We start from the raw sequence: 24,346 nt of genomic DNA on the forward strand, positions 1-24,346 counted from the left end.
AAAGCAGATATCCCGAAATCCCTCTGGAATTTTGTTTTCATCTTGTGTAAACAAAATGAAAAAAGAATTTTGTACCTGGCTTTATCATATGTTCAGATCTATCTACCGGAAATATATGCAAAATTGCGCATATTTAATGAGAAAAGGCATAATTTGCATAATTAAACATACACATTTCAAAAACTTGTAATACATTTTCTTTATATACTTGTGTAAGTAATCAACTGAGGAAGTTTCATGGAGATATCTATTATTTTAAAATGTTATGCCTGTTCACCTGTAGTGTCTCGCCTTAACAAATACAATATAGTTGAATGCAATTTTGTTTGTGCTAACAGCATTGGCATTTAATCTAAATGCATTTTGGTAAATATGCTTATTTGTTTTCATTCTAGAGCTGGGCAATATATCGATATTATATCAATATCGTGATATGAGACTAGATATCGTCTTAGATTTTGGATATGGTAATATGGTAATATGGCATAAGTGTTGTCTTTTACTGGTTTTAAAGGCTGCATTACATTAAAGTGATGTCATTTTCTGAACTAACCAGACTGTTTTAACTGTTCTATTATTTAACTTTACCCACTTAGTCATTATATCCACATTACTGATGATTATTATCAAAAATCTCACTGTGTAAATATTTTGTGAAAGCACCAATAGTCAACACCACAATATCGTTGCGGTATCGCTATCGAGGAATTTGGTCAAAAATATCGTGATATTAGATTTTCTCCATATCGCCCAGCTCTATTTCATTCTGAGAATTAGATGAGAAGATCATTATTACCGTTAGACATGAATGTTGTTGATGTTCTCATCCAAGAAAGCCATAAGCATACTTCTCAAAATGTTGAACTATTCCCTCCGAATAGTAGAATGAACCAGCATAGTCTTATTCAAGTAATAATGTTGCTCTATGCCGGATAATCCACAAACCTTCCTGTCCAGTTTTCATAAGGACTACTTAGTTATTAGTCTTTCTGGAAACATCCGTCTCCACCTCAATTGTATCGGGGCGGTGACAAAAATCTCAGAGACAGATATTTTAATACAGGGTCAAGAAAAAGCCAAACTATCTGCATGGCTAGATACCAGGTTACGTGTGAAAATGTGTTTTTATGTAATTTAGGAGAACTGGCCCTTTAACTCTTGAGCATAACGGGCCTACATCACTATTCCTCCATAATCAAGAGATATTCCTGTTCATTGTCCACAGTCTGTCCTGATTAGGTTCATCAAAAAATAATCCAAATCAAACAAACATGTTCAACACGACTCACGTTTGAAATAATATGAGAAATAATTCAATTTGAGTTTTTCTTTGTTTATTACAAGAATATTGATTATATTTTTGGTTTGCACTGAAACATGGAAAATACAATGTTTGGGTAACCTTCTACACTAATTTGGTTGAACAGGCATCACAACCACTCAGGCCAAACACTTCCTCTCATCCAATCATCCACACATTAACATAATGCAAAGCTCTACATTAAACAGAATTACCAACACTACATCGGCCGACACACACACACACACACACACACACACTAACGTTTGTGATGACTACATCCACTATCCACACATATTCATACACACATTCACTACTGTTAGGGCATTGCTGTTCGCAGTTATTGTTATTAGATAAAAAAATAAAACAGGATTTGAAAACACATATTTCATATTGGTCATATACACTGTGTACATCACACGACTGACACATTATGGTTGTTAACCAGAACACTTAAAAGCACTTTAAACTGGCTAGGAAATGAAGGAGAGAAGCTGCATATTGAGAGTGAGGTCTTAAATTTCGAATGACGGTCGGTATGATTTGTTCATTAAACTCTATAAGCCGTGTCTTGTTAAGAGTCCGACGTGGGGTTTTTCATAACTCTTCAGAAGAGGTAAGGGATTCATGTTTCTTATTATTAGGTTGCAGACAGATTATGAAGAGCCTTACAAAACAGCGGTATTGTAAGAGCCATAATTACCTCTGCCAGGTAGCACTGAAATACATCAAAGCATGTTCGCAGTGACAAGTCATTGGTTGCCATGGCATCGACACTTTTGGAAGAATCTCTCCGTTTGCTTTGTCCAAAGTACCGGCCAGACATTACTATCAATGTGACTGATAGAGAACTCCAATACTCAGGTGTTCTTTAGTGTTTCCAACTTGCTGTTCACCTCTGCTGGTAAACTGAATATGTGATATCATGGGGGAAAAATGAAGGAGGGGACAACTGTCTGATTATTATTATTATTATTATTTATTTTTTTAGTCACTCAGGCTTCATTTCCCTGATAACTAGCTGGCTGTCTAGCAGGAAACACTTCATCGTTAAAATAATCTTGTTATGAGGTAAACGGGAGCACAACGGCCTCTCAAAACCAAATAAAACGAGTCCCACAATGCTTCTTCTCGATACATTAGGACTAAAATGTTACGATATACCCAGAGTAATAGAAACATTTGTTATTCTGCTGCTGTGCGGCTGCTGTGAGAAGCAAGCCGAGCCCTTCTATTATAAAGTTAATCAATACAGTACATTAGTTATTACTGTGCAACCTGAGGCAACAGGACTACATCCAGTGGTGAATATTCACACAAGTCAGTTCCCAGACTCAAACAGTCCTCACATCTCAATATGTGTCCATTACCAGGCAATGTCATTCTCGTTATGCCTCAATTGTCCTTAGACAGGTAACCCATGTGTGTGTTGGTGAGGAAGTCACAGGTGGGGATGCTACTGACCGCCTGGTGGATGTTCATGGCTGTGATCTCTCTCGGAGTCCTGCAAAACCCAATGTTGCAAGGTTAGGATTTTTGGAGCATGGCTCAACACAGGAAATATGTTTCAGTCTGCCCGGGACATCGCTGGTTGGCATCTGAATATTTATGACCGTTTGTCATTAACTGCTTTGTTGAATATTCAGCTCTGAATCAAAGCATTCTGAGGTCTCATATCACTTCAGTGTCCCGCTGTCTTACATCATGCAAATGGCACAAAGCACACAAAATACTACGCAGACAAAGACATTCAAATTTACTGAAGCATACGATGACAAAAACGTAACACAAAACAAAAACATGCAACTCCTTGCTTTCTGCAGGTGAGGTAAGCTGGACATAAAGAGGGCCGACGTTAGCAGTACTGAGAGATTTATTTAGAGCACAAAACACACTCTGCTTGTAAATGAATTTACTTGAGCAGTCATTTTTTTACTGCTGCTAATAATATAAATCATTACTGAATTGAAAATCATTATTTCTTCTTCCAGATGTCTTAGGTAAGTGATCTCATTGGGGCATATGCAGCCACTGGATCTTACATTACATGTACATTATTGAATTGAAGTTGCTGTAAATTCTATATTCCAATATTGTTCAGAAACAATTACTATGGGACATCTAGCAAGCCCTAGATATAAAGAATGAAGTGAAAAATGGAACACTGAGCAGGCTGCATGTTAGAGACAGAGGAAAAAAAAGATGAAGCTGACCTGTTCTGAGGGGATTTGGTGTAGGCCCCAGCCAGAGCTTCTCTCAGGATGTCACTGGCAAACTGTTCAGTAGCCTGTAGTGTACACACACACACACACACACACACACACACACACACACACACACACACACACTTAGTTACAAAGAAACCCACTCTTGCATACAGTACAAGGTGAAAGACTCAATACTTCTATACGGTGCACATCTCATACATATTGTACATTCATCATTCTAGTCAAGGGTATGTTGAGGTTATGATGAGCTACTGTAAATGGCCGACTTTTTTCTCTGTCCTGGCCTGTATAGTGACCGACCTTTAGTATCATGGCTTCGACTACTGGAGCGAACACATTCTTCTCCACCTCGACTGGCTGGAAGGTTACCCCGATCTGAGAGAGAATAAGGAATCATATAAAAATTGTGCAGCTTCTTCTAGTTAAAAACAATTAATAAAAGCTACACAATAACAGGATGCAGGCCCCCCCCCCAGAAAAGCTGTTTAGCCCGGTGGCAAGTTTTTTTTTTTTGATTTGGGCACGGCTGGGGCCAGTTACAGACTGAATCATTAAAAAGGTTAAGCCCAATAGTTTTTTGTGATAACAGAATCATGGACGGAATCGCAAAATTGAGAATTTAAAAAAGATTCTATAAGACAGATTCCATAGGGCCCTACATTCAGTCAGTGCTAAAATCTGGAGATTTGAAAATATGACTACGTCCATGTTTCCAACCGAGCCGTCTCACTGTAACTGTAGTTTCAGAAAAACGTCTTAAAAATACATTAACCCCAGAGAGGTTGCTGACCTGCTGCGCTGTTTCACTGACAAACTGGGCGGACATGCACGGGCCCAGGAAGAAATTGGGCTCAGCATCAGCCTCTTGCTCCTCTTCTTTGACCTTTAGTTTCTGGCAGGGAGGGGTCACAGTGACGATGTCGACTATTTTGTCATCTGCCTCCTCTGGTTCAGTCTTCAGCAGAGCTTGCATCTGCTCCAGCCGAAGCACCAGCTCCTCGCAGCTACTCAGGGTCGTCGGGCACTCTGCGGACCGATTCACACACGTACATTTAACACACCAGTTCACAAGCAGCAGCATCCTAGCCAAGCGACGACAGCAACTGCAGCGGTATTTTCACTCAGCCGCTTGTTGTGTGGCTACGCGTTTCAAGGGAAAATGTTCAAATATATTAGCTCATTTTACTAGTTCAACAATGTGACAGTTGAAAAAACAAGATATTTGTGCAAGAAGGAGGGACGAGGAGAACACAAACAAATATTATCATATTGTCTGGCTCAGGCAAGTGTTTGACTCACTGAGCGAAGCAGCCTCATTTCTCAGCCTTTACAGACAAAAGACAGAATTAATGAGAACTCTCTGTGAATAAAACAACACAGCTGAACAAAAACACTGAGGGTGCACACTGGCCACCCTCACACACTACTGGACTGCAAACAAATGACTGGACCAACTGGTAACTGCGTGGCACTACACCCACACAGGCAACACTGAAAGGAGAACATTGATCCACTTTGAGCTAAGGAAGAAAAAAAAAAGAGTCAACTGTTAAATCGCAATAACAAGGCAAAGTAAAGAACCCCTGTGTAGAAGCTATGCACCAAACACACACACAAACTCACCAGGCTCGTTGTCTATCTGCGTGAGGATGTCCTCGATGGACTCGTCGTCATTCTTGCGTTGGGGCTCGAGGTCAGGTGGCGTGTAGCCCCTCTGCCGGCACCACTGCACCACCTCTCTGGTCTTTGGGGGGGTGAGGGCCTGCAGGCGGGGCGAGCGGTCCAACACATCTTGGACAACCCGCTTTACCGCCACCGCTCGCTGAAGCTACACAGAGACATACCAATATCTATTATAGTAAAACTATACATTAGGCCTAAAAGCCCTAAAATCCACAACTTCACAAAAGACACATTTTGTGACTGCTAAGAACTGATGTGCACACACTCTCTCCAGGCCAGTATAGGCTAGCTTGCAGCCTATCCTCCCCTGTCTTTGTCTGATGATGTGCTTTGAGTGCCCTGTCCCCTATGTAAATTAGTGACCTGTAGATATAAATATCCATGTCTGGGCTTGCCTGAGAGCCTTTTATAGTCAGAGAAAGAGGACAGACAGCTAAGACATGGACTGCTCTGCTCTCGATGAACCCATTAGGAAGAGATGAGAGGAGACAACCAGGCAGAGATACACATCTGACCAGATAGATAGGAAGACATGAGGCAAGCAAAAAGCATGCTGAGTCAGGGGGCCCAGCACCGAGCACCAAGACAGATTACACAGGCAACAAAACTGCAAACGATGCAAGTAAACACTGACATTACATACGCCCTCACCCTGGAACCTGGAAAGCAACTGCTAGTAAGTGGTTGCTGTCTCGGAGTCTATAAAATTCTGTTTATAAAATGCCAGAAAAAGAGTGCGAGAGAGAAAAAAAAATTAAAAAAAAATAAATTAACAAAAAAGCCCAACTGACGATGATTATTGTTCTGTCGAGTAATCGATGCAGCTGTAATTTGTAAGATTTTATTAAATATGGTAAGATACATTTACCATTTCTGCCAACAAACTTTCTTCCTCACAACCACTGTCCTATCAGACGTTTGACCTCCCTGAGGCTTTATGATCACTCAAAGGCACAGATAATGTACAGCTTTCATTTTGAATTTTCATCATCATGCACACACACAAAACAACAACAAAAAGTCACCTCTGATGCTCTGCGCTTGCCAATATTCCAGGAATAATACTGTTCTGTTGAAGAGGCACAGAATGGATGGGAGTCTTCAGCTAAACAAACAAAAAACAAACAAACAATGAAACGGCTTGACAAAACCCAGTGAATTAGCTTTCAGTCTGTTTTAATATATGGAGCTGTTTTTAAGCATATTAAATGGAATACAGGCTCACTTACTCTTGTCTGGCACAATTAGAGGGAACTTCTTCACCACGGCGGTCAGCAGCTGCATCATGGTCTCTATATGCTCAGTGCTGACAAGGGAATCACAGAAGTGTCAGGTGTACTACCAGAAAATATTCACTGGATTGGCTACCGGGAAGAGAAAGTGTTCTTAAAACCTTCCATTACTATGCTGGTAGCTATTTGATAGATATATATATATATATATATATATATATATATATATATATATATATAAAAAAACACAGTTGCACTGCGATGACTTGTACTTACTTGATGAGGTCGTGTGCAGAGTTATCGGCCCCTTGCTCCTGCTTGACTGTGGTAGCTGCAGACGCAACGTGAACAGAACTGGGGACAGGAGCAGTCACCGTGGGAGATGGACCAGCTGTGACAGCTGTGCTGGCACCTGGCTCTGTCTTCACTGTGACAGCAGAAAAGCAAGTGTGAGAGAAAGATTCATTTAAATAATTACACACTATTAGTTTGAGGTTGAGGTTTGTTTGTGTTGTATGTATTAAAACACTAATGCATTTCAGAAGAGTAATATCATTTGTTTCAGCTAAACTTAAGTTTTTGTTGTAGAAAAATGTGTTCTCGGTACCAAAACTTAGTATAGTATTGCTACTAGTATCAAAACATAATGACAGAATGGAAGGTAAGGGAGGTAAAAGAGGGAAAGAATGAGAGAAGAGAGGAGAGTGGGTATGGACCTCTCTCACCTTGTGCCAGAGGCAGGGCAAGGGAGGGGGACGCCTGTCTGGCAGGACTTGGGGAGGATCCAACTCCAGCTGCTCCAGTGGTGGTGGAAGAGGAGGAAGGAGTACTGGAGAATGGGCCTTTAGACACTACTATACACAGAACACACACACACACACACACACACACACACACACACACACACACACACACACACACACACACACACACACACACACACACACACACACACACACACACACACACACACACACACACACACACACACACACACACACACACACACACACACACACGATGGATCAATGGCCCATTAGGTAAATAGGCTCAACAGTCAGATGAGAAATGAGAGGGGAGGAAGATGGTTTACTGCAGAGAGAGAAGCTACAGTTGATGTTTGAGAGTATGTGGCCATTTGCTGTGTCAGGGATACTTACCTTTCCCAACAGGCATGAGTATGGTCTGCACCCCTCCAGACCCAGTGCCAACCCCCAGCTGCTTGAGCTGGTTGGCAGGGATGGTTAAGACTGTCTGTTGGGAGCTGGAACCTCCAGAGTGGATCTTCAGCATACCTGGACAAAACACAAAATACATTTCAGATGAAGAGCAATGTGTGGCTGGACCTGTACTTTTAAGTAACTGAACTTGTACCAAACATTTAAACCAGGTGATGAATGCAGTACTGCACACCTGAGAGAGTAGCACCCGTCTTCCCTCCTCCTGCTGCCATTCCACTGACTAACGAGGCTGCAGTGACCAATGACGTGCCGCTACTTTTGGGCACACCCACCACATTCCCCACGCCTGCAGCCTTGGACATGCTGATGACGGGCATGTTGGTAATGCCTTTGGCTACGGTTACTACAGCTCCCGTTGAACCCGCAGCACCCTTTGTCAAGGTGGCAGAGTTGCCAGCACCCTTGACCAAGGCGGCCACAGCCGTCTTCGACAGGCTGCTTCCAGCAGCAGCGCTGGCGCTCTTAGCTGCACTGATTACTGCTGCTTGGTTGGCTGCCACCAGGAGCGAGTGGTGCAGAGAGGCAGACTTCCCGCCATCGGCCGCCTGCACAGAACACGCAGAAACACAGCTGTCAACCAGGAAGTAAAAAGAAACGCTGTCATTTTGCACTCTTCCAACGTGCGTGTCAGTCAAATAAGCCAAAAGACGGCAAAGACTGAAAAGATCCTCATGGAGTCTTGACGGAGTTTTAACTTATTGATATTGTTATGACAATCTGTGCTGCTACAGTGTGCATAAAATGTTAGCATATAGCAACATCGACCAATTACAATGATACATTATAAGTAAATAAACATGTATTTGGGTGATGGAGGGAGTGCTGGGAAATTTACTTCACTGTGGCAGGATTTAAGAGTTAGTGTTAACTGTCTTTTCTTTGCTCTGGTCACATTTGTTTTCCAGTGCCGTGCAACTCCCAGAGTGAGACGTGCCGATCAGGTCACTGGTTTTATGGAATTCTCAAAGACAAAAGAGTCAATTTATCTCACGGAGAGTCTTCATAATTCAATTAACAGTCCTGAAAGGGTACGTTTTCCTAAACAGGAAACGCAGTGATGTATTCCTCTTCTGTGTTTGTGTCAACATCTCCAGAGCAGTGTGTGTTTTTTCTCAGATATATACTGTGTACATATTTGTTTTTTCTCGTTGGAGCCTCTAAGTCTTTTCGTGTTTTTCCATTTGTCAAGTTAATGAGGCCTGGCCACTGACTCTGAAGTTGTAATCACCCAAACACAGACCACTGCTGATGGAATGCTTAGGGCTTTTCACACACCACCTAAACTCTCTACTCTCTCCGACAAACACAACACTGACCTTGGTCACTCCTGTTTTCTATGTATTAATACTGCAGTGGCAAATCACTAGAACAGGTATCTCTCACTTGTAAAAAGGAATAAAAACGACAAAAATGGATCAACTGGGTTTATTTCTTGTTTGTTGCTGTTTTAGTTTGAACTGACTTTTAAAAATGAACAGCTGTCAGGCAGAATAAAACTGAAGCATATGAGGACTGTAAAACTAGCCTGTTGTTGACTGGCTGCTGCTGCGCTGACAGAGCCGGGGGTGGAACTAGCGGCAGTGATGACTCCGCCTGTCATCCTCAATGTGGTCGTCCCCGGCTTCGACAAATGGCCTGCTGCCGCCGCTGTGACCGTCTTTACAGAGCCGTCAGACAACTTCACCTGTGCACCCTGGGAGCCGCCCACCACCTGTCAATCATAGAAATCACAAAGAATTTAGGATCTGAAAGTAAAAGCAACCATTCACTTATAATCCACAACAGTCTACATAAAACAGACTTAAAGTGGAAATGAGGCAGCAGAAAATTAATTAGTGCAGTCAATCAATACAAAACTCAAAGTGAATTTTCTCTCCAGACTTTGAAACACCTGCACAGTTCAACCTTTTACCTAAAATGGTCAAATATAAGTTGCAGGTCAATATCCTACAGTAAGTCATACACAGGGTATGTGGAAGTTTTAAGACAATCCTCTGAAAGGCCATAGACTACCTCAAAACAAACACAGAATACAATTTGAATTTGACTCAAATCATAATGCTTCTTCCTTAAACTCTGAAATAGACAGTGCTTGTAGCTCCTAACTGTATAAAAAGTGGGCGGTTAGTGCTTGTGAAGCATCCAAGGGGCACAAACATAACAGTAGTAATTACAGCAGCTTCCATTAGGATCAGACATTGTAGAGGACCAGCCCTGCCCTGTGTCTTGTTACATATACTGACCTGAGCCAGGATAGCAGCCTTCTGTCCAGCTGTCACCCGGATGGCCTGCTGGCTAACAGTCGCTGGAGATGATGCTGCATGACCTGCCGAACTTGAACCTCCCTGCTTCCCTGAACCCTGTGCTGGCTGGCCAACCAGAAACGTGCCCTGTGGACGAGCAGGGTTAGGGATAGGGTAGAAATCCAACAACATATTGCTTTGACTATATTCAAGGTCAATACAATTGTCATGGTCTAAATTCAGCAAAGTATACCACACAGAATTAACAAATAGGAAAGAAATCAGGATGCAGTCCATTTTTTAAACCACTCTTAAAGCTAAGATTACCATGTAACCCATATTATGCTGTGAAGTACATTAGGGTACACGGTCATAATGTGACGGGTATGACGATTCCTAGCATGTAAAATGCATCTTTTCCATCAACTGCTTCAGATTTTATATATACTTACAGCTTACAAAACATCCACCTCCTTTGAAATCAACGCATCACCCTTTTAGCTCTTAACTGGTGTGTGTGTGTGTGTGTGTGTGTGTGTGCGCGCTCTTAAGCCGTGTAAAGAGATATACACAATATATTTAAAAACATTTGTAGATATTACACTTAGAAAACACCCCTAACATTGAAGATTGATCACTATTAGGAAACACAGCCAGATTCCTTACTTTAAATGTAGATGGAAACCTCTGCAGACAACTTTATCATATGCTGTTGGCCAAATGCACAGACAGCATTGTTCTAAAGCTGACTGCAGGATCAATGCTGCTATAATGAATGTGTCTAATTAAGAACACACCCGACTCAATCTCTCTACTACAGTACAAAAATCTAATATATACCAAGGAAAAGAAACCCCATTTGCAGACTGTGCATGCAAGTCCGGTTGTGCCATCAGGGATTTAAATCTAAAATCATTTTTTTTTGTAACTGTGGTAATGAATATTAAATGTATAACGTGCAATGCACCTTCAGTTTCCTACAGACTTTGATGAAGCACGTCTAAACTCTGCTGAAAACATGGCAGCAAATAAATACTAATGCTCTAAAAAAAAAAAAAAAAGAAAAAGAGAGAATCCACACAAACACATCAAAGTGAAGATTTTTGTATGAGAGTATGTATGACTTTAGGTTTGTATTATAGCGTAAATGCATTTTTACCCACCTGTGGGGTCTGTTTAAGGATATAGGACGTGTAGGAGAGGTTGGAAGGCAGACTGCTGGAAGAGGAAGAGGAGGAGGAGGAGGTCTGAGGGCCCCCAGCGCCTGCCGATGAGCTGCTCTGGGACTGCTGACCTACATTACAGACAGCCACATACACATCAGTCTCAAATCTGATAAACAATCCTGTTCTTCTTTATCCCAAATTACAGCTCATCTTCTTTTCATTAATGTGTGTAATTTCAAATAGGTAAAAGCATATTGTACTTAGACAAATGATTTTGAAGCAGAGCTATACAGAGTAATGTGGGTTTACTGCTGTGAAATTTGTATTTTAGATTAAATATGGGATGCTGCTTAATCTCTTTAATCTCATTGCAAATTGACAGGAAGTGTGCTGTGTGAGGGATTCTAGCTCACAGTACACATTAAATAAACAGCAGAAAGAAATAGATGACTATGACTGACTCACTGTCCAGAAGGTAGTGTAGCAGCCAAAATGTATAACTGCCACCAGCATGCCTCAAATTGTAGAGTTACTTCAGAAGTGGGTTTCTTATGTTTGCCAAACTTTATGATGAGCCGAGAGCAGTAACATTTTTAATACAGCTGTCTGCAACTTGAGGCATGGAGGAAAAAGTCAGGGCATACTGTAAGTCATTTGGTTGAGCCACTAACCCCGTATACTGAATCACCTACAGTTTCAGCTAGTCACAAACAATTCCCAAAGCAACCAATTCAAACGTCCATGTAAGAGACACACAAGGAGGACAATATATGCCATTACATGCCTGCTAAGTAGTAATGTGCTATGCGGCTTTCTGCACACACTTGGACATTAAATTATCATATAGGCCCAAATTGAAGACAGTATTTTTTTTGTTGATACTGTGTCAGTGTGTCTGCTAGAGTGCATGAGCCCCGAAAGTGTCCAGGAAGTTCAATTTAACCCCAAGTTAAGAGTAATCTGCTGGCTCATGTTCACAGTGTCATATTAGAACGTGGCAAGTCCAACAAGACATTGTTAAGACAGCTAACAGAAACTCTTTCCCTGGGCTTAAAACCCACAACTTCCAAGAGCTTGACAGGAGTATTTCAAGTATATGACTAAAAAACAGCATGAAGAAGGTAGGAGGGCATGGCTTAATAACAATGAAGAAACCGGCATGGAGGAGGTAGCATGTCTTACTTGCACTGGAGGCTCGGAGGATAGCTCCCTGTGGGATGAGAAGCAGCTTGCCCTTCCCCGAGGGGTTCTTACTGTTGGTGGTCAGGTAGAGCTTAGTACCTGGAGGCAAATTGGCCAGATTGGCCAGGTTGTTGGCTGGCAGCTGAAGAGTAGCCATTACTAAGGACATAAGCAGAAAGAAACAAATTGATTATTTACCCACCTCTTGTACTGCAAATATATAACAATATGATTACATTTCCCTCGGCTAAACTTCTAAAGTGTATGCACATCCCATTACATTTTTAGTGGAATTCTAAATTGTTATTATAATATATAATAATAATTGTACAATTACTTGCGCTGTCTTAGTGTCACATGAACCTGTGCACATGCATGTGTGTGTGTGGGCTTGTATAACTATATTCGTGGGGTCCAAAAACCAGGAGTCCCAGTATACTTGTGGGGTCCCGACAGCTTTGTGGTGCCAAAATGCTGGACCCCACAACTTTAAAGGGCTGTTTTCAGGCTTAAGACTTGGTTGTAGGATTAGGGTTAGAATTAGGTTATGGTTAGGGTGAGGGTAAGGGTTAAGGTTAGGCATTTAGTTGTGATGGTTAAGGTTAGGGTAAGGGGCTAGGGAATGCATTATGTCAATGGCGGGTCCCCACTAAGATAGTGCCACAAACCTGTGTGTGTGTGTGTGTGTGTGTGTGTGTGTGTGTGTGTGTGTGTGTGAACTCTAACCTCCACTCTTGCCACTTGAACCACCAGCCACCTTGGCAGCAGCCTGCTGACCAGGGATGCCAGTGGCTCCACTGACGATGGCTTTAGCGACTCCCTGAGCCAAAACCTGCTTCCCCCCCATCACCTTGGAGACAGATGGGTTGCCCTTGGCGACCAGAATCTGTCCACTGCTGATAGCTACCTGTTTGACTGCAGACTGAAGCGTTGAGCTCATAGGGATGCCTAACATCTACAAACAAGAGAAGTGCCAAATAAAGTTTTTGAATGAGTGTAGCTTTTTGTAACACATGTAAATGACTAATGTGCTTCTGTGCAAGGTTGTGTGGGTGTATGCGAGAGAGACTGACCTTGCTAGTTGTGGCCCCTGTGGCCCCTCCTGCCTGTTTCTGAGCCGACATGGAGATCATGTGACCGCCCTTCACTGCGACAAACTGGTGTGCTGCTGTAGCGGCAGGTTGCTGCTGGCTGGTTACTGTGGAAACCATCTGCTGCTGCTGTGTTGAAACTTCCCCTGGCTCCTGCTTGATAATAACCTGCACAAGAGGTAAGTGCACATGGAGAGAAGGATTGTAACAGGTAGGCAACTCTGCCTTGAAACCACAACAGGTTGTAGATATTGTAGCATCATTGGTGTATATTTTACTCTCTGATGATATAATTTATTGATTATTGATACATTTTGACCCCCCAACAGGCTACAGATTGCAGCGCAGTGAGGAGAGATTTGTTGCCTAAAACAGATTTTTGAAAAACAGCATTATCATTTATTCATCAACATGTTTTTATATTCCCCATCTGCCCTGGCCTTTACCACAGCAGGTGCCAGCAACCTACAACAGAGACAACTGTAGAGTCTGAGCCAATGAGAGTACCACTGTGGTAAAACAGAAATTGTAAGTGAAACCGTATTTCATTCTCTGTGGATGGTGACGGGATGATGAGCATGTGGAGTAGGAGGATTTTACAGCAGGGTATTGACACTGAGTGAAACAGAACCATGCAATTCTCTCTGCACCCCCTCCTATCTTTAGAGTGATGTCCCATTTAAATAGCTTGCCAAGGCACTCGTATTTGCTGAAGATAGCACCCAGGCCTGCTATTAATACCAACCTGCTTTGTTAAAGACAGAGATACTACAGGGACAGACATTTCACATGCGTGGGAACAGACCAGTGAAAAAGAGATGTTTAGGCTCATAACAATTCACATTAAAAGGTTGACACCATTCAGATTCTACCAACTCACCTTCACCCCTGAGGAGAGGAAAGTGCCAGTGTGAACTTTGGGGGCTGGAGAGCGTGCACCTTGAGCAACAGACTGTTTGGCTGTGGGACTTCCTGTGAAGAAGTTTACACAGAAGCACACACAATAAGTCATGGATGAGATGACCAGTGATGGGAATAACGGCGTTACTAACGGCGTTACTTTTTTCAGTAACGAGTAATCTAATTGATTACTCTTCCCATCTTAATAATGCCATTACTGCCAAAAAATGCTGCATGTTACTATAATTGAAGCGGTTTTTTTTCATCAGACCAACTAGATCTCTGAGCCGAGAGGCAAAGACTTTTTTTTACCGTTCTTCCTTGGTTAATGGGCAGTGCACGAGACAAGCGCATAAATGCTGACGATTGGCTGAGGTTGAGTAAAATTTCATGGTAAGCCAATCAGAGGTAGAGTTGGGCGGGTGTTTGAAAGCACGCATAGTCAGACACACAACGAACAACACAAGCGAGTCAGTCAACGAGAGAGAGACCGGTATGGCGAGCCCAAATAATCCAAAAGTAGCCTTCTCTAAATGTAAGTATAGCCATTACTAATTGTGAAATGCACATTATGCCCAAAACATCTATTGTGTTATTTGTTTCGATCCACTATATAAACATATCTACATACATGGCATTTGATTGGAGGCTAGTCTCACTTTGTCCCACAGCAACATTAAAATAGTTTAGATTTGTGTACATTGTTTCTGTTAATAATGTATTGTATTAAGTGTCCATTTCATTATAATTTTCAGATTTATCATAAATAATTGAATATGCACATGTAATTTAAGTTCCGTTAAAGAGGGGTGGAGGTGGGGTCACATTTGAGCATTTAAAAATGTACTTGAAAGTAACGCAATAGTTACTTTCTGAAGTAACTAGTTACGTTTAGAATTTGTAACTGAGTAACTAATTTAGTTACTTTTTGGAAGAAGTAACTAGTAACTGTAACTAATTACTTTTTAAAAGTAACTTGCCCAACACTGGCGATGACTGTGCTGGTTCACTACAGTTCCTGCCATTCTTTCCACAGACATCAAGGCCACTGTGGTGCCAGGAGACAGTTCCCTGTCAGAGTTACTCAGCGTGGGTGTTGAAGCCGAGCACTGCTGAAGTTTGGTCCCTTACCTTCTGCATTGAAATTTGTTTTATGCCTGGATTGGTGAATCAGCCACAACACCCACATAACCCAGCTTGATAAAACATCACTTACTGGCACTGCAGCCCTGCTGCCAGATCTGGTTGAACTGTGCCTTTGTGGAGAAGAGTGGAGAAGAGTGGGAGTGGCTGTGTGGGCGAGCGAGAGTGAGCAATCTAGGGGAAAGAGCTCTTAAGTGCAATATGAACTGACGCTGCTGATGCGAGGAAGTGAATGCAATAGCCTTGGTGATGTAAGATGACTCTGCTCCATGATGGAGTGATGCATAGATAAAGTGCACAATTGCTTCATCTGACAGATGAGATGAGTGCACTCATCTTTGCAGATCATTGCACACCTTGTTCATGGGGAAATACACACACAAACACATACAAAACTTGATGTGAGGGTGGGGTCTCAACCTCCTAATCTGGCCACGAAACAGCAGCTCAGTCACCATTGTAACCTCTCATCCAGCAACCATCCTGTTGGCTCACCACACATCATACTTTAGGAGTGCAAAACGGGAACAAAAGAGACACAGGAACAAAAAGAGACATGGAACAAAAAAACAGAAGAGAGTACAAAGTGCTGGATAAGGAAGGACAAGGTGAAGGGCGGTGAGGACGAGCAAGGAGAAAGTACCAAAAGAAAGAAAGATAAATAGAGAAAGAGTAAGGGAGAGTCTAGAGGGTATTGTTCATATTTTGTTCTGCTACAGAGCACATTCCTCACAGTGATTTTTATATTCTATGTGGGCGGCTCAGACAACATTTCTCGATTTTGCTGCAGGTCCACTTCCGATTTCAAGCAGCACTTTGACACTGAGTAGGAGATGTGTACCTGTGGAGGCGGCGGATGAGGAAGCCATGCCGATCACCTGGCCGGGCTTGTCAACAATGATGTAAGGGTTGTTGAGCACCGATGAAGAGCTCGGTTTGCTGTGGACAGGGGTGGAGGTAGTGGGAGTGCGAGGCAGTGGGGAGTGGCTTGGGGTGGAAATGGGAGACCCTGTGGGGGAGAAAGTACAGAGGCTAATGTAAATGCTATCTCTTCTTTCCCTCTTGGTGGCCGTTACCTACCAATTATGTCACTCGCTTCACTGCTGGTCAAGTTGACATGAATTGAATTTATGTTCCAAATGTCATTATTCATTTTCTGCAGGGACCATTTCTATCATTTTTGCCTGGAACAGCGAGTGTGTGCCTAGAGGAAGTCTTGTTCCTCCCGTGTTCTTGTGGGCAGTACAGCATATTCCTAACAATAGCTGCATTATATATAATTACACCAAGTGAAGAATGAGCATCAATGACATGGAACAAACCGTGCATACATGCGACTACATGAGAATATTGGAACCCTGACAAAGTTGAAAATCAAGAGAGTTAGGTGTTTGCTGTCAGCGTTTCCTTGTGTTTTTCATATTTTTACCTGCATAAAATCTAAAATAATTTGAATAAATTATAAATTGAATTTAAAAGGTAGGCTGTTATGTGGCATGCAAAGCTATTAAAAAATCTTTAGAAACACTTGAAATGGCCACTGGATGGAGACATTTACCTGAAACAATTTTACAGCTCATGGTGATTGGTTGGAACGATTTCCCGGGAGACTCAGCAGGGCTGGGTGGCTGTCCTTGTGGGACAATCTTACAGCTTGCTGTGATAGGCTGGAAGGCAGAGTTGCCATGGGAACCCAGAGTGATCCTGTCGCCGACTTTGGGTCGGGTTGGGGTGCGTTCACCAGCGGTGAGGCTGGAGCTAAGGCCACCTGCAGACCTCCCCATTTCTGTTTTAATGAAACCTAGATGGTAATGGGAGAGTGGGTTTCATTCATCATCAGTATTACTCCCTTTCAAATACATCTGAAGTGAGGATACTCATTCCGTGACCGAGTTTGAGATGTGCTGGCGGCTCTCTCTCTCTCTCTCTCCCTGTCATTTTTTGATTTGGGTTGAAAGTCTATTTACACCCATAAAAAGCAAGCAGGCTACAGCCAATCCACATAGAAAGCATTTTTAGAAGCGTTTTTGAGGTCTCACTGAACAGATGCGCTTCCAGTTTCTACTAAATGTATTAATCCACACTGCGTCTCAGAAACCCACTGCGTTTCTTTACGTTAGTCTTTTGTGAGTCTTCTCGTGTGAAACGTAATCTGCAAAGACAGCTGTTTAAATCACACAAATATCCCGCTGTATTTGAACGTATTCATCGTATCTACATTGATTGATCAAGGCTCCCAGTCTGTCTGTGAGTGTGTGCCTGTTTCACGGCAGGCAGATTCCCCTCACTCGCTTTGGTGCGCATGGAAAAACAATTAATTAATGAATAGATACAAACACCATACTATAAAACTATTTTGGTTCCGTAAAGTTCTGTTACAGCCTGATGAAGGCAGGTTAGCCAGTTGCTGTCCACTCTGACAGACAAACGGGCTGAGACATTTACGGAAGACAGAGACAGCGGTGATTGGATGAGAGAACGCTTCAAAAAAACAAAGAGCAACAACAACAAAAAAGCAGCAACATTTTAATGCTGTCTGACAGCAACCCGATACACACCAACAGGCAGGTGTCTGGAGTCAAGGAATTTTCTTGCAAACAACCAAAAGTCTTGTTTGGTTTCTCACCAAACTGAATTCTGTGTATCCTTGAGGCCTAACAAACGGGTTTAATAATGCAATAACTACATTCCTCATAAAACATTTTCTGATCTTTTAAATATTCCAAATCCTACATTGTTTACATCCAAGTTTACCAGCCAGCAGTTGTCTTTTGCACTGCCTTTTTGGCGCAGTGATGTTTATTTATGTGTTACAACAACGCAGCATTAACAACACAAACAAAACAGGGACCCACTTGTCAAAACATTGCGCCACAGTGTTTCTAGGGGTCAAAAAGTCCAAAGGCGTCCTTTAATTACTACAGTATTATTATACTTTTTCATGATCAATGTTTTGTGTGTGTGTGTGTGTGTGTGTGTGTGTGTGTGTGTACCTTTGTCTACACTGGGATCATGCGAGATGGGAGAACTGGAGTGTCCATAACTCTGGGCCAGGGAGGGGGCCAACGTGGGGCTGGCTGCTCTGTGAGTCACCTTGGAGGAAGAGGGCTGAGGGATGTAGTCCTCCCCAAGAGAGTTCCTATAGAGCTCCACATCAACCACCTGGAAATAATATAGCTCACTATCAGAGTAAAGCTCTGAGGGGGAAAAAAAAAAGTCACTGCAGGTAAACATAGTGAACATTCATCACTTACAGTTTCTGCCCCGAGGGTCTGCAGCCCAGTGTATGTTCTGTCCAGCTGTAGGAAAAGAACAGATAGCTCAAAATAAAGATCTTTATGGAGTTTAGGTTATATAGTGGAGGCGGTGAAGTGGATTATTGAGTTATAGGCATTACTCATAGTTGTCAAGTCCAATACATTCTACTGGACTTGCTCATATGCTTACTTATAATAATGACTTTGAGGTTTTATTGTCTAGTTGTAATACACAGTATGCCAGCAGTGTAGCTACCATACCAAAGTCTTTTGTCACACATTACATATCATATGTGATCCTACTAAGTTCAGATCTATCTTTTCTGAATCCTATATTGTTTAAATGTATGGTAATGTATCCACACCACTTACCTAGGTAAAAGTAGGGAACTTTAAGGGACAATAAATGATTATCTGTATCTAATTTGTAATGTAGCAGTACAGAAGTCATCACAAACACAAAAGACATCATAGACACACAGTGTCGTCTATAAGAGGCTCACTTAAAACTGCATCTGGAAAAATACTGTGCATCAACCAGAAGAGGAAAACAAGCCGACATGGCGCGGTCCATGATGTGGTCTGACCTTTAGCTGGTGGATGATGTCAATACGTTTGTTGCGAGGGTCTTTGAAGTGGATCTGGATCCTCACAGGAAACTCACCCCAACCGCGACGTGTTAAATGAAAGGGAGGCTCACTGAGAACATACACATTCAAAAAGCCTTCTGTGAAGCCATCAAACTACAAATCTGGAGGAAAGAAAAGCTATAGAGGATGCAGCATATTAAAAGAAAACAGCAAAGCTCCCACCTTGGTTTCTGACTCAGACTGAGTTAATAATCTCTTAAAATCAATGACCTGAAGGTCTCTCATCTTCTCTCCCTTTGAAGCTTGAGGTTTTCATCCCCACACAACAGAAACTGATCTGACTGCCTGCATTTACAAGGGCATGTGTATGTGCATGCATATCATTTGTCTATTTAAAAATACCCTAAGGGTGATGCTTTTTTTTTTTTTTTTCTTCATCTACATTCAGGCGGCATCAAGACAGCACTGGGCCTATGTGGGGTTTACTGGGAATGAAGACTTGAGTCAGTCAGAGGGAGCTTATGAGCAGCTGCTACGGCAACGTGAGAGCCTTGTCAGCTGAAACAGCCAGGAGACTACAGCTCAGGATAAGGATTGACTGATGAAAGAGATCATTTATTCAGAACCCAGAGCGTTTTTCCCCCTATACCAGAATGTTTACTTGTGCAGCAAGACCATACTCCAGTGCTGACACAGCGCTGTGGAGATGAGAGACCAAGCTGGAGCTCTGCATCATCAAATATCCACCAGGGGGCGCTGTTTATTTAAAGGATTTTATAACTACTTAGTCTAAGTTACACAATGTGAACACCGATCAGCAAACTGTCTGCACTTAGAGGCTGATCTGGAAGTTATTTTCATTAAACATCAGCTGATGATGAAGACAGTCCCTTACTTAACCCAGTTGTTATCCAAAATTGTTTTCTTACTTCGTACAGTTTGGCAAGTGGTGCGTCGAAAGAGGTAACCATCTAAAACAGCACCTAAGTGCTAATTAGTATAACAAGAGAGGAGCCTCGCCTATATCAGAAAATGTGTGCATGACTGAAGAATGCTTACACACACACACACACACACACACTTTGTCTGTCCCAAATATGCAGAAAAAACAGAAACCCACACAAACCTGACTTCCACTAGGTCATTGGGTTTGTAGCTGGGATGCAAGAAGAACCAGACTTTCTTTACAAAGTGGTCGATGCTGGGTTCCCGCCTAGAGCCCCTGACGTACACCATCCACTTATGGGTAGACTGGTCATTTTCTTCCCGCTTATCTGGGGGAATGTACCTGAGCGCGAGAGACAAAGAGAAAAAAAAACAGAGGGAATACAGAATTAGAGCCAGGGGAGCCAAGGGATAATGTAAGTTAAGAGGTAAGAACAGAAGATTTAAGGGGAAGACTGGCTGCAATGTTCAATTTAAAACAGCTTAACAAAGAACCTGTCAGGGAATGAAATAGGGAAATAGTTGACAGTCTAGGTCAACTTAAACTCATCTAATCTAATTAATCTTTTATTAACTACCTATGACTTCAGGTTCCGGCCTTCTTATTTTGTATAACTACGCACTGTAGCATATTAGAAATGACTATCCCATTAAGCCATTTAAGAGACATTTAATGTGCATGAGATACAAGCTGTAACTCAGGCTTCCTAGAATTAACATGTCCTTTAAAGTAAAAGGGTGTTTTTTGCAACTCAAGACTGGGCTTGTAACAATTCCGAATACCGAATGCTGGCTCAGCTCTTCAGTCATGCAAAAACAAGACATTCAACAGAGAGGCTTTATAAACACTGTGGGAGACTTTTAAGGGATAGACATGCCTGTTTTAAAGGGACATAGCTTTAATCAAAAAAACAACCCATCTAGTGCACAGTAACATTTGCATTAAACCTTTCACATATAAAACACATTTATCTGTGAGTTTTTCCTTGTAGTTCCTTGCAGTGGTTACCTTCATCCAACAAAATCCACATCCGCATCTACCACCATTCGGAGTTTAAATTATTTTCTGTGCCATGTCTGTAATTTCTATGATTTTTGATGATTCAAACCATTTAGCTGTGATGTAAATGTGGCTGTGTAGACTCAGACACAGGATGTGAGTTGCATCTCCTATTTACAACAATGCCTTTCGGGTAACTTCTTGCCCAAAACTGAAGTCAATGTGTGGCTTATAGCTCATTAATAGGTTTCACATAGTGTCGAACTTTTCAAATCTCTTCTAAAAAGCTAACACAAAATATCTGGCTACTCTGTACTTTAAGTGATGTTAATATATATGACTAACAATATGTTGTTGTTATCAAGTAAATTTGGAATGTCGACAGATCTGCCAAATACTGTGTCTAAGGTTCTCAAAGCGATTCATGAAAATACAAACTTTGATGTAATGGTTTTCAAACATCCTTACTTGTGATCCATCAAAATAAAGGAATGTCTATTTGTGTAGTTGACACCTATTACATAGCAGTTCATATGAAAAGAAGCCAAAATTGAAGGAGAAGAAGAAAAATAGATGAAATAGAAATGATGTGACAGTGTGAAGTGATGTTTTCTTCGGTCATATAAACAGACTCATGACTTCCTGAGAGGCTCCTAACCTCTAAATTGGAAAGACCTGCAATACAACATACTAAGTCAGAAAAAATGACTATGGGAGTAAAACTTTGGCCTAGTTTGGTAACGTACCTGGACACGTTCCCTACTACGATTGTCTTTTTTGCATAGAGTCTAGAGGCTTCATTTCCGGTAGTGTGGTAGGTCACCCTCTGCTCTGCTGCTAAGGACAATGGCACGCCAAATGTATCCTATGACAAATAGTGGAGAACATTACAGCCATTACTGCTTGAAAGATAAAAAAAAAAAAAGAGATGCAAGATTATTGCTGTTACCACTTTGCATTGATCAAATAACTAATAACCCTGTCATCTTTGTCAGTTGAACTCACCTTGCCTGTATTGCGCCCTGGTCTGCGCTCCTGCCTGCTGCTGTCTTCTCTCCATGCTCCCTCCCCATCCCTCTCAGCTCCCTCTCCTTGTTGTGAGAGGGATTCGGACTCTGAGTGGGCCAAGGAAAGAGTCTCAGAGCCTTGGTTGAGAGGGGAAGAGGACCGGGATGGGGACTCCAGAAACCGGCGGATGGCTGGATGGTTCAGCACGGCAGGGTCACTCTTAGAAGAATGCTAGGACACAGAGGAAATGGTGGTTGCTGCTATTGTACTATACCACTGCCTTAGAGCAGCTGACAGCTGTCGGAGTATGAATATATGGGAATTTACCTCTGGGTGCTTTGTTATTCCAGCGTTGGCATAGTAATTGGCCACTATGCATGCCCTTAGCTTGTCCATCATCCTCCTGGCTTCATTGAGTCGCTGCAAAATAATGGAAAAACACTTAACCAGAATGCCCTGCTTTATAAACACACAAAACAATCGTGGAAGTTACTTTCTGTATCAACCCAGTTTTTCCTGCATTACTGATATTGAACAAGAAAAATATAGACTAATGAAATCTAGTATCATCCAAATACCTGACTTATCACATCTATTTCATGCTCTTTGTTCTTCATCTCCAAAGAAAACTGCTCTCTGATGATGGCTTCAATCTTCTGTACTGCTGCTTCTCGGGCTGACAAGACAGGAGGAATACATTTAAAGCCCCAGGATTACCCAAGTAACGTTCCAGTTACATGTTAGCTGTCACAACATGTAAAGCAGTTGTAATGTCACTGTCTCAGAGCTCAAATCATAAACTTACCATTATTTTCAGCCGCTTTGTTTCTCTTACTATTTTGGATCAGCGAAATGTCATCATAGTCTGGATCATTGCCTTCTATTTTCCTTTTAATTCCTGACATGGCTGCCTGCAAAGAAGAATATATTAGAGAAGAAGCATATTAAAACAGCTAACGTTAGCATGGCCAGTTGTGATGGTAGCATGGAATTAGCCTGCTAGCAGAGAAGCTAATGCCCACAGATAACTTTAGCACTGACAAGCTAGCTAGTAATGCTCTATATAGGCTCATAGCAGACCGTCCACACCTACCACTGATTCAAACTACTGGCCCATTATTTGACAAAACCAAAGCCTTCAATGAAGCTTATTTTAAACAAAACAATATAGATATTAAACGTTACGCCACCAGACTGTATCTTACGAACATTGTGTTAAAATCTGTGCCTGTCGTTCATGTAGCCCGGCAGCACAGTAACGTTAGCCAACAGCTACCCTTGTTTGCTAATTTAGCTAACGTTAGCACACATTTGTAGAGACCGATTCAATCCATTTAAAATGCAAACTTACTGAAGTGCCCTGTGCGGTGGAGCAACGTTTCTTTGTGAGGCGTGTGTTTTAATTCAGTGCGAGCATATCCTTTGCGTTATGCTACATTCATTTTACACACTTGTGTTAAGAAATTGCTAAATCTCGAGGTGGACAAGTAAGCTAAAGTAGTGAATGGTTAGCCTCGCACTTCACCAAAACAGCCACAAGGGACCTCTATTCTATAAAACAGATGATGCTACTCAGGGACACTCTTAATAATATGCATTATCATCTTTCTGTAGTTTTGTTCACTGGAGAAAGGATGTGTGATAATTACATGATCAAAAACATAACGTTTTTACAAGCATTTGGTGTTAACTGCTCAGGAAGGTCATTGATTAACAAGAAGTAGGCCTAGCCATACACGTTATGCTATACTATATATTACTTCTCTATCATCAGTTTTTAAAATGATAGATTCAATGAAAATCCTGAGCGCCATCACGAGTGTGGCAGAATTATGACAACAAACAGGCATTGATTTTTTTAGGAAAGCAAAGCACATATATGCTTTTTTTAAATATTCCAGGATAATAGCTATGCTATAATTATTATAATTATTACTGAAGAAGACATACTTTATTAATCCCCCAAAGGGAAATTACATTTTAAACCTTGTTGTTACACGCATTACACACAGGCCTGAAATACACACACATGCCCAGGAACTATGCACTAATTTCAGAGAGATGTCAGAGTGAGGGGGCTGCCCATGGACAAGCACCCCGAGCAGTTAGGGGTTCGGTCCATTGCTCAAGGGCACAT

The 24,346-nt window shown here is 41.9% G+C and overlaps 1 protein-coding gene across 2 annotated transcripts; it reads right to left on the reverse strand.

The window, feature by feature from the left end:
* Positions 1–1,317: 1,317 nt before the first annotated feature.
* Positions 1,318–23,734, reverse strand: yeats2 (YEATS domain containing 2). Of its 2 annotated transcripts, none has more exons than XM_078263664.1 (30): positions 23,561–23,734; positions 23,015–23,120; positions 22,788–22,885; positions 22,537–22,629; positions 22,207–22,440; positions 21,948–22,066; positions 20,383–20,544; positions 19,254–19,365; positions 18,664–18,708; positions 18,403–18,571; positions 16,968–17,210; positions 16,251–16,418; positions 14,247–14,338; positions 13,349–13,534; positions 13,002–13,230; positions 12,276–12,434; positions 11,091–11,221; positions 9,928–10,074; positions 9,210–9,395; positions 7,857–8,229; positions 7,604–7,738; positions 7,169–7,294; positions 6,720–6,870; positions 6,441–6,517; positions 6,237–6,316; positions 5,152–5,356; positions 4,319–4,554; positions 3,829–3,903; positions 3,514–3,587; positions 1,318–2,804 (listed from the first exon to the last, which is right to left on the reverse strand). In XM_078263664.1, exons 2-30 carry the CDS (start codon positions 23,112–23,114, stop codon positions 2,696–2,698), a joined length of 4,314 nt encoding a protein of 1,437 aa, XP_078119790.1. In that variant the 5' UTR covers positions 23,115–23,120; positions 23,561–23,734; the 3' UTR covers positions 1,318–2,695. The 2 variants fall into 2 exon arrangements, with proteins under 2 accessions (XP_078119790.1, XP_078119789.1); XM_078263663.1 differs by having other exon boundaries at positions 7,169–7,297.
* Between the last annotated feature and the right edge of the window lie 612 nt (positions 23,735–24,346).

Source organism: Sander vitreus, chromosome 12, assembly GCF_031162955.1.
Source record: "Sander vitreus isolate 19-12246 chromosome 12, sanVit1, whole genome shotgun sequence".
Taxonomy (NCBI): domain Eukaryota; kingdom Metazoa; phylum Chordata; class Actinopteri; order Perciformes; family Percidae; genus Sander; species Sander vitreus.

Excerpts from the sequence above, each read along its gene's own strand:
- yeats2 (XM_078263663.1), bottom strand. The coding sequence starts at position 23,114 with ATGTCAGGAATTAAAAGGAAAATAGAAGGCAATGATCCAGACTATGAT. Across the intron at positions 20,545-21,947 it reads GTAGTAGGGAACGTGTCCAG|GTACATTCCCCCAGATAAGC; the intron begins GTACGTTACCAA and ends TCTCGCGCTCAG. Across the intron at positions 7,298-7,603 it reads ACTCATGCCTGTTGGGAAAG|TAGTGTCTAAAGGCCCATTC; the intron begins GTAAGTATCCCT and ends TTCTGTGTATAG.